This window comes from Diaporthe amygdali (assembly GCF_026229845.1).
Source record: "Diaporthe amygdali strain CAA958 chromosome Unknown NODE_46_length_305281_cov_63_574154, whole genome shotgun sequence".
Classification (NCBI taxonomy): Eukaryota; Fungi; Ascomycota; class Sordariomycetes; order Diaporthales; family Diaporthaceae; genus Diaporthe; species Diaporthe amygdali.
Genome location: NW_026517066.1, coordinates 259,035 through 267,583, shown reverse-complemented (window position 1 = coordinate 267,583; position 8,549 = coordinate 259,035). Strand labels below are relative to the sequence as shown.

The 8,549-nt window shown below is 56.5% G+C and overlaps 2 protein-coding genes across 2 annotated transcripts; both read left to right on the top strand.

Annotated features, from left to right (window-relative positions):
- Nucleotides 1-1,329: 1,329 nt before the first annotated feature.
- Nucleotides 1,330-3,484, top strand: J7T55_007731 (uncharacterized protein; the record flags this gene model as incomplete). Its single annotated transcript, XM_053134628.1, has 2 exons — nt 1,330-1,847; nt 1,912-3,484. The coding sequence occupies 2 exons, from the start codon at nt 1,330-1,332 to the stop codon at nt 3,482-3,484; spliced, it is 2,091 nt and encodes a 696-aa protein (XP_052987704.1).
- A 3,854-nt stretch (nt 3,485-7,338) lies between these two features.
- J7T55_007730 (uncharacterized protein) lies at nt 7,339-7,907 on the top strand (the record flags this gene model as incomplete). The annotated part of the gene is made up of 2 exons (XM_053134627.1): nt 7,339-7,519; nt 7,594-7,907. The coding sequence occupies 2 exons, from the start codon at nt 7,339-7,341 to the stop codon at nt 7,905-7,907; spliced, it is 495 nt and encodes a 164-aa protein (XP_052987703.1).
- Between the last annotated feature and the right edge of the window lie 642 nt (nt 7,908-8,549).

The window sequence follows — 8,549 nt, the reverse complement described above, 5'->3', positions numbered from 1 at the left end:
TGACTTGCATTGGCTCTCATGTGCCTGGCCAGGGATCGCTGGCTAGCTGCAAACTCCCGGGGAGGAGGGGGCCGTTTCCTTTCTTTCTTTTGCTGCACGCCGACCATGGTTGGCCAGCTGGGAGAGCGCCCACACAATAGTACCTGAGCCGAAGTGGAGAGGGAGGCTGCGCGCGCTGCTGCAGAGCAATAGACGATAGACGAGACGACGCAGGCTTCGGACCGCAGGCACAAAACCAAAAGGCTCGCTCGTCCTGTCTCCTAAAACCGCCCGGCCTGCATCCTTGATGCAGGAGACCAGAGGCAGAGGCCAGTCCAGACAGCGCCGTACTGACAGACGGCGTCAGGGACGGACCTGGGACGTTCCATCACACCAAGCGCTCTGCCTGACCCTAGACCGGCACCAGCAAGCTTCCTCTAAGCCTAGGGGATTTTCATGCAGGGAACTGGCGGCTTTGGTCGGTGCAACATTGCCACAGGGTCGGTTCCCCTGCCACCTTTTCTGCTCCTCTTGCCCCAATCCGGACTGCGCAACGTCAGTTTCTCTTCCTCATCAATCCACTTCATCGCTTCTTTGCCTTCTCAACCCTGCCCTGCTACAGCACTGGCGACGGAATAGCCTCCCTCTGCTCGCCATTGTATTATCCACGGCTGCGACATATCACCATCTCCTTCATCTCTCCTGCCACCACCACGACCACCCACAGCTTCTTCCCCCTCACAGCGACATGTGCGGTCTGTTGTCGTGCTGGCCGGTCTGAGCGCTTTCGAAATCCCCCACTTGGCAATCCGGAGACCGCAGAGTCAGCAACAGGGGCAGCGGCGTTGTGGACCTCGATCGCCATTTTTTTTGTTTTGAGCAGCGCCGTGAGCGTGCACAGGATCCGCTCCTGCCACACACCCCTCTCTTTCTCTCAAACAGGGCAATCTATCGTCACAAAAGACCAAAAAAAATTCACCGTCCCAGGTCGACAGCTCGACTCGAATGAAACATCAACATCAATAATCCTTGGGGCGCTGTCTTGCTCTCCTCACCCTGTCCCTATCTCTGCCCGGCCTCCCTGCCTCTCCTCTTCTCTAGTCAGACTTCCGTCTAGGCACTTAGCTTAACAATCAGTCTCAAACATCATCCCGCCGCAGGGCCCCGCATCACCCCTGTCCTCCCCCTTCCCTGCTGGACCAGGACGCACCGACTGTTGGCGGCGTTCCAACTCAGCCTCACAATAGGCTACTGGTTTCTTAAGCGCCGCATTGCCCTCCCTTGGGATCCTTCCGTTCTCCCTTTGACCCCCTCTCAGCTGCACCGCTCCACCACCCCACGACTACAAAGATGGCGGCGACTTTTCGCTCCGTCAACTCATCACAACCACCACCTCCCGACATGGCCGAGACGGATTCCAAGCTGACGTCTCCAACGACGCCCCGACCCAGCACAGCCCCTCAGTACCTGCCACCACCAAAGCAGACCGCCATGGATGATGCGACGACCCCGACGAGGGCTACGTTCGGCGCCGGCACGATGGCACAACAAAAACCTCTCCCGTCATCGCCATTTCCCGAGGGCATCCAGGTGCCCGAGGATGCCACAGAGAGCAAGACATCATCGAGGGAGGCTTCACACCAACCAAAGAGATCAAGAGATTCTGCCGAGATGGACCTCGACGATGCAGAGGATAAGGACACGCCCGGTGGCGGCGATGACGAAGCGGACTCGGATGACGAGGACAGTGTGAACGCCGACGGTACCAGGTCGAGTAAGAAGAAGAAATCGCAACGATTCTACTGTACCGACTATCCGCCATGTAACTTGAGTTTCACGAGAAGCGAACACTTGGCGAGGCACATCAGGTAAGACCGATACCTGTGAATTGTTGCCGCTTTCTTTTGATCAATGGCTAATTCTCCGAACTAGAAAACACACTGGCGAACGTCCCTTCCAATGCCACTGCTCCAGGCGTTTCTCTCGCCTTGACAACCTCCGACAGCACGCCCAGACTGTACATGTGAACGAGGACATCCCCTTAGACTCCTTGGCCGCAACTGGTACGCGGTTTCAGAGACAGATTCGGACGGACCGGGTGCGTCAAGGTGCTGGAAGAGCCAGGGCCTCGACGGCTGGGAGTATCAGCGCACCTGGCCGGGGCCATTCTAAATCACTCTCGACGTCCAGCATCACAAGCATCAGCTCCATCGGCTCGACTTACAGTTCAAGGGATGATGTTCGGAGGCGGCCACCACCTCTCGTAATGGCTGATCCTCAAGCCCGGCTTTCCATCGAATCCTACCGGAGTGCTGGCTCTGGCCATTTTCCGTTCCGACAGCCGTCGCCGAGTGATTTCGGCACCCCGACATCTGCAACTTTTTCTACGGGCCAGAACAGCCCGAGATGGGGCTCTGTCGTTGGCTCACCTGCCACCACATACTCTCGCAGCCACGCCATGTATCCATCTGGCTCTCGCACCCCCGGACGGCGGCTTAGCGTGCCTTCTGGTGTGAACCCCTTCCAGTCCCCTCACGGATCCGGTAATCTCGGCCGGCCTCTCTTTGGGCCTGGCTCCCAGAACGCCTCGAATTCTGCCGCGCTTGGTTCTCCGAACGCGAGCTTGCTTGCCTCTCCCACAACATCGACCTCTGGGTGGTCTCGCCGCGATTCGCTCAACAGCGTTGCTGACGAGGCATGGCGTAGGAGGACGTGGCACCCGGACAGCAGCAACTTCACTAACCCGGGAAGTCGACTCAGCCAAGTCATCACGTCGTCGCAGCTCGACCCCCCTCCTGAGCCCTTACCCGCCGTTGTCAACAATGGTCCTCAGCAGCAGAACATCCGCCTGCCCGGTATCGAGTCCTTTGATCCCATCCCTCGTCGACCGTCCTCGCCTGTGAGAAGGGCGCCCTCGCCTATGGTGGTTGATAGTGAAGCCGCCAATCCACCTGCGCTGCTGCCTTCTGCAAACATTTCGACGGAAAGACAGGCCCTGCCACAGTGGGAGATGGGTCTTCACCGTGGGCTGAACCGCCTGGAGATCAACAACACGACCCCTCCTCGAGATGGAGCTGGCGCTTGGGCAAGCGAGGTTCAACAGGCCATGCAATCTCGGTCTGAGCAACCCCGACCATACCAACCCACCGTGCGTTTTGAGCCCCAGCCACAGATTGTGCACCCGCCGCCTATTCCGCAAGCCGCTGGGCCCCCGAGAGGTCATCAGCACACGATGTCAGCTCCGTTGATCTCGACGAACCGAGAGGCCAAGCGTCACGGCTGGTACAACGGACCGGTCACGGTCCATGAAGACAGGGTCCTGGAGGGACGCCCGCACGTCGATCGCATTGCGCACCCTAACCTGCACGCATTCTCCGGCTTTCCTGCCCGGGAGCAACCTCCATCACAGTACCATGCCCAAGCGACGACCCCCGACTCTTTGAGGAGACTAGAGGCTCTCGTCGCAGTTGCCACCAGCGAGTCGTCTACTGCGACGGCGTGCTAGGGCGACGGCGATGGTAGTGAACCAGGCCACCGCGCCTGAGCCAGATCCGTTTCTACGATGTCAATATTACGCCGATGTTGCCCCGGCCTCACATATCAATCATGCTCACGACTTGACGAACCCATTTCGAATATTATACGACAGTCACGAATACCTTCTTCCTCTTGCATTGGGGAGGCTCGCATCGCCCCCCGGATATAACAACGCAACACACCCACACCCTCACACTCGCTCATCATCTGTGTCTCTTTCGGGCGGTTTTGACGAAATAGTGATACCAGGTCGGCGGTTTTGAATTAGTTTGGCGCTGTGGGATACCTGCTTTACTTGGACTTGTTTACCAGCGATGCTATTTCGATTTCACCTTTTACTGCGATATCTCTCTCGGCGTCTTTTTCCTCTCGCTCTACGCTACCTGACCATCTCCTTGCCCTCCATCGATTCTCACTCGTGCTTCCGGCTCGGCTTCTTCTTTCCGGTTGCACCTACCGCTCCCAACTACTTACTAGCCGCGGGGAAAAGCAACAAATGCCCGATTCGACTTAGATAAGACGTGCCTTGGAATTCTACTTGGTTAAATCAACATTTGGTTCGCGCACCATTTCCCAACTACTATCTCGATGTGACGTGGAGAGCGAGGGGCTGCCCTATATCTCCTCGGGAGGTGTGGGAAGGGACTATAATGTGACACGGTGGATCATGGGACGGGAAGTACTCTGCTTCTATGATACCCCCACCATCTTAGGATGCCGGAAGGCTTTTGCATCATTGGAGGCTCTCTGTAGAGGCCAAGGGCCCCCTTTCTTGACTTATCTGGACGGGAGGACTTGGGAGAGGCATTGTGGGCGAGCCTGCATGATCTCGCCGTGGGAAAGGCATTGGGAGGCTAGATTGTCCCATTTGTTTTCATCCATCTTCCCTTGGTCAACCCTGGGGTGCTTCCTGTACGGGACACTCCTGGCCCTGATGCCATCGTCAGCATCTGGTTGGACGGTCACTGTTTTCCTTGTCGTGGTTCCTCATCTATTTTCCCTTCCCCACACCCCTCATGCTTGATTCCTTATTTGCTATTTGGCTCGTGAGAGCGGGACGTGCGATGGGATTGATACCCTGAGGATAGTTAGGATTGAGGGGGTTTAAACAACCCCCTCCGTTTCTCATCTTGTTTTTTTTCTTATTTACATAGCGGTCAATGGAATTGATTACCCTCGCCTTTGCATGGGCATATATCTTGAAGCATCTGAGTGGATAACGCTGATGACACGTGAAGAGAAAAAAAAGGGGGAAGAGAGACAGGAGGCTCTCCCCGTCCTCGTATACCCGCGTGCCGCGCGTGCGTCAGGAGCAGCCGGTTTGCCGTGATATCCGCGGCCGCTCCGTATTAGTAGTCGCAGCACGCGAGATGCAGGTGGCTGACAGGGCAGCAGCAGGGCGCGGCTGCTCGTGTGCGGGTCTGTTGTGTTGCATGGTCGCTTGTGTGTGTGTGTGTGGTCCTCTACAGTACAGTAATATCTGCGTGTGCGTGGTGTAACGTTGACGAGGTGCCTTCCATTCTTGCGGCTGCCGGGGCGGTCTGGGCTTTGGGTGTTGTTGCAGTCAGTCAGTCAGTCAGTCAAGTCCCAGGGTCAAAGATAGTCGAGGCCGATCGCGGATGTTGCAGGCAGGGCGGCCGGGCGGCCGAGAGCGTTGTTGCTGTACTGTACCTATTCTACTGTAACTGTACCGTGCGCCCATACATTACAGCATGCGACGTTGAGAAAGAGAGTAAGAAGTGGTCAGCTGGGCGCTGCTGGGGCTAGGTTTGTTGTTGCTTTGCCTTTTGCGATGGGCTGCCTTTGTTTGAGCATGGGTCGCGGCGGGTGTAACGTTCGGGAGCGGTCGGGGAGACGGGGGAGGGGGACGCCAACGGCGATAGGGGGAGGAAGCACTGGGGGGAAGACTTGGGGGGGAACTGGGGGCCAGCGCTGGGAATGGTTGGTGGGCTTCTTCGCGTGGGAGTTTGGATGGAAGGAGGGTGTGTGGATGGGCTGGTGGGTTGGTTGATCTCCTTGTTCCCGGCAGCAAGCGAGCGAGCGAGCGGTGGGGGATGAGTGGATGGATGGATCTTGGGTTATGCAGGCGTGCCTTTTGTGTAGGCAGATGGGGGATGCGATGCACGTAGGTAGGTGCGTGTGTGTGCATGGGCTCGCTGTATGCATATATGTATGCATGTTATGTGTGTAGGTATATGTGCGCGGTGGTCGATGTGGAAGCTGCCAAGACTCGAGGTTTGGGGGTTTCTGCGCAAGCGTGCATGGTGTATGTATGTTTCACTTTCTGTGGTGTCTCTGTTTACCCTCGTGTGTGGGATGAGTTTGATGATATGAAATGGCTGGTGTAGATCTCTGTCCATGTTGTATGTACAGTATGTTTTGCCTGGAGGGCTCACCGCTGACTATCTTAGAGATGGCGTGTGATCAGGACAGTCCTGCCTGACTGTCCCTCCCTCTCCCTCTCCCTCTCTTTCCCGTTCTCCAATCGTGAAGCATTGTCCTCGATACACTCGTCTGCGAATTACTTTTAGCTGGAGCCTGTGAGTGCACATCCTCTCCACGCGTGTGGGAGCTATGTATATCTTCACGAAGCATGCAGAAAGTAAGACTCAACACCATCACATGCGAGATAGAGGAGGGGGGAGCTCAGACAGATGTCGTCACTTGGACCAGGGTGTTGGAAACAGCTCCACCAGCAGGGGCTTTTTTTTTCTCCATACGGAGAACACATAGATACTTGTACAGTAGTGCTGCAACGCAACCCGTCTCTACAGTAGATTACTCTTGACCTCAGCTGATCTCATGGCAGAGGCAGATGAAACGGAGACATGCATCCAGCCTCTCGGGAGAAGTGCATGGCAGTGACAGGCAGGCACCCAGACACCCAGACGCCCAGAAAGACAGAGTTCATCTAAGCGAGTCGTGGCGCATTACTGTTATGCCATCAGTCTATTCATCCATTTCATCCATACACATCGTGCCAGCCACTCACCCACCCGGCCACCCTGCCATCTCGATTTGATGGAAAAGATAGATGGCTGGGCTGAGCTGGGCTGGGGTCCAGACGGAACATGGAAGATGGAAAGGGCCATACACCCTTGACATCCTGACCAAGTGTGGCGTCAAGGACAGGGATCACTGGCGCAGCACAAGATGAGCAAAAGTGCCCAGAGACGGGCAAGACGGGCAAGACGGGGCAAGCCAGATGAGGGGTATGACGTAGCCAGGTGTGGCTGATGCACCAATGACTGAGACGCCTCACATCACTCTGGCGTTGGCATCGCCGCGAAATCAAGGCAGATGAGCTTGTCTGTGTCTGGGCCGCCAGGACCTGGCCTACTGCATGTGCCTGTGTCTCTGCGTGCGTGTGCGTGCGTGGTAGGTAGTAAGGCATAGATGGAAAAGAAAAGAGAGAGGGAGGGATGATGATGATGATGATGATGATGATGGAGGGGCCCTTGCCTGGCCTAGGCCCCGAGACTGATATCATATCATACGCGCCAGGCATGGGAGCAGCTGCGTGTCACTGTGGGATGATGCTATGCATGTCTGTCGCTGTCTTATAAGGCCTCGTCGCGGACCCTTACATCTTTTATAGCTCTTCTGTCTTTTGCCATATTGGAATTCCGTTGATCATCTCCTGTTTTGACATCAACCGTTGACTGATAATGTGAGTGTGCAGTCTGTCTACCTTACCCACCTAGATCCAGTACTGACTAGCCATCTCCAGACGAACCTTTGAGTCTGTAGTCAATCTACAACGTACTCCATCTTCAAGCCAAGAACCTACAGTACCCAGTTCTTTCGATCACCAGACACAAAATGGCCAACATCCAGAACCCCACAGCCCCTCAATTCTCCGAGGAGGACAAGAAGAAGCAGACCTGGGGCGAATACGGAAAACAAGTCTACAACGAGCAATACGAGAGGTGGATGCCCTGGATCGAGGACTTCTACCTCCGCTGGTTCACCAAGGAGAACAAGGCCAGCTACGCCACCAAGGGTTAGTTCCATCACTTTGGTCCTCTGTCACTGCCCTATCCTCTTTTAACTTCCTGGTCTAACAAAGATTCTCAGACACCCTCGACAAGTCCAAGGTCACGGGCGTCGAGCAGGTCGACACGCTCCAGGACGGCGTCCACAACCTCGTGGCCGGCCAGGTCGGCCAGGGCGGCCTGCTGCAGCCCGTCGGCGACGCCGTCTCCAAGGAGGGCGTCAACCGCGCCGAGCGCCAGGGCAAGGACGACAGCGGCAGCTACGCGCCCGGCCCCGCCGGGAGCGTCGTCAACCCGCTCGCCGAGGGCGGCAAGAAGGTCGGCGGCGGGCTCGTCGATGGCGGCAAGGCGGCTGGGGGCTACGTCGGTGGGCTGTTTGGCGGTGGGAAGAAGTAGAGGAGACAACAGTCCTGTTCATGGCTTAGACTCCTCTTCCTGCCCACTCACTACCCTTTTCTTTTTACATGTTCATCTTGGCTAAGGTTGTTTCCTTGTGGGCATCGTGGCCTGTTCGTATACCCCGTCTAGCGACTTTACATTATTAATGCGATTTTACCTCGAGAATAGAAGAACTCTATTTCAAATTACCATGTGCTGGTTCACCGTCTCTGTAGTGAATCGTGCGTCCACTCTCACCGTGCCTTGAGCTTTTGTCTTGCGTCTTGGACCATCTTGTCGATATCATAATACCAAATCTCATGGAATCGCCATGTGATCTCCTTGCCAAACCCATCTGGGTCCCTCGACAAATCCCGGTCCCGCCACTGAAACAAATCAACAGCGTCCCTGGTGTGCTTGACGAGCCACTGTGTCCGGCCATACCGCATATCACTGTACACCTCAAACGCCGCAGCCAGCCTCGCACCAACCGACACCCCTTCGTCTCCGGCTCCAGCCACCCCGTCCTGAACAGCCTGCAGCAGCTCCGCCAGCAGCAGCGCGTCCTCGATGCCGAACCCCGCCCCAGCGCCAAGGTGCGGCCCACACGCGTGCGCCGCGTCGCCGGCCAGGCATATCCTGCCACCGGCGGCGCCCTCG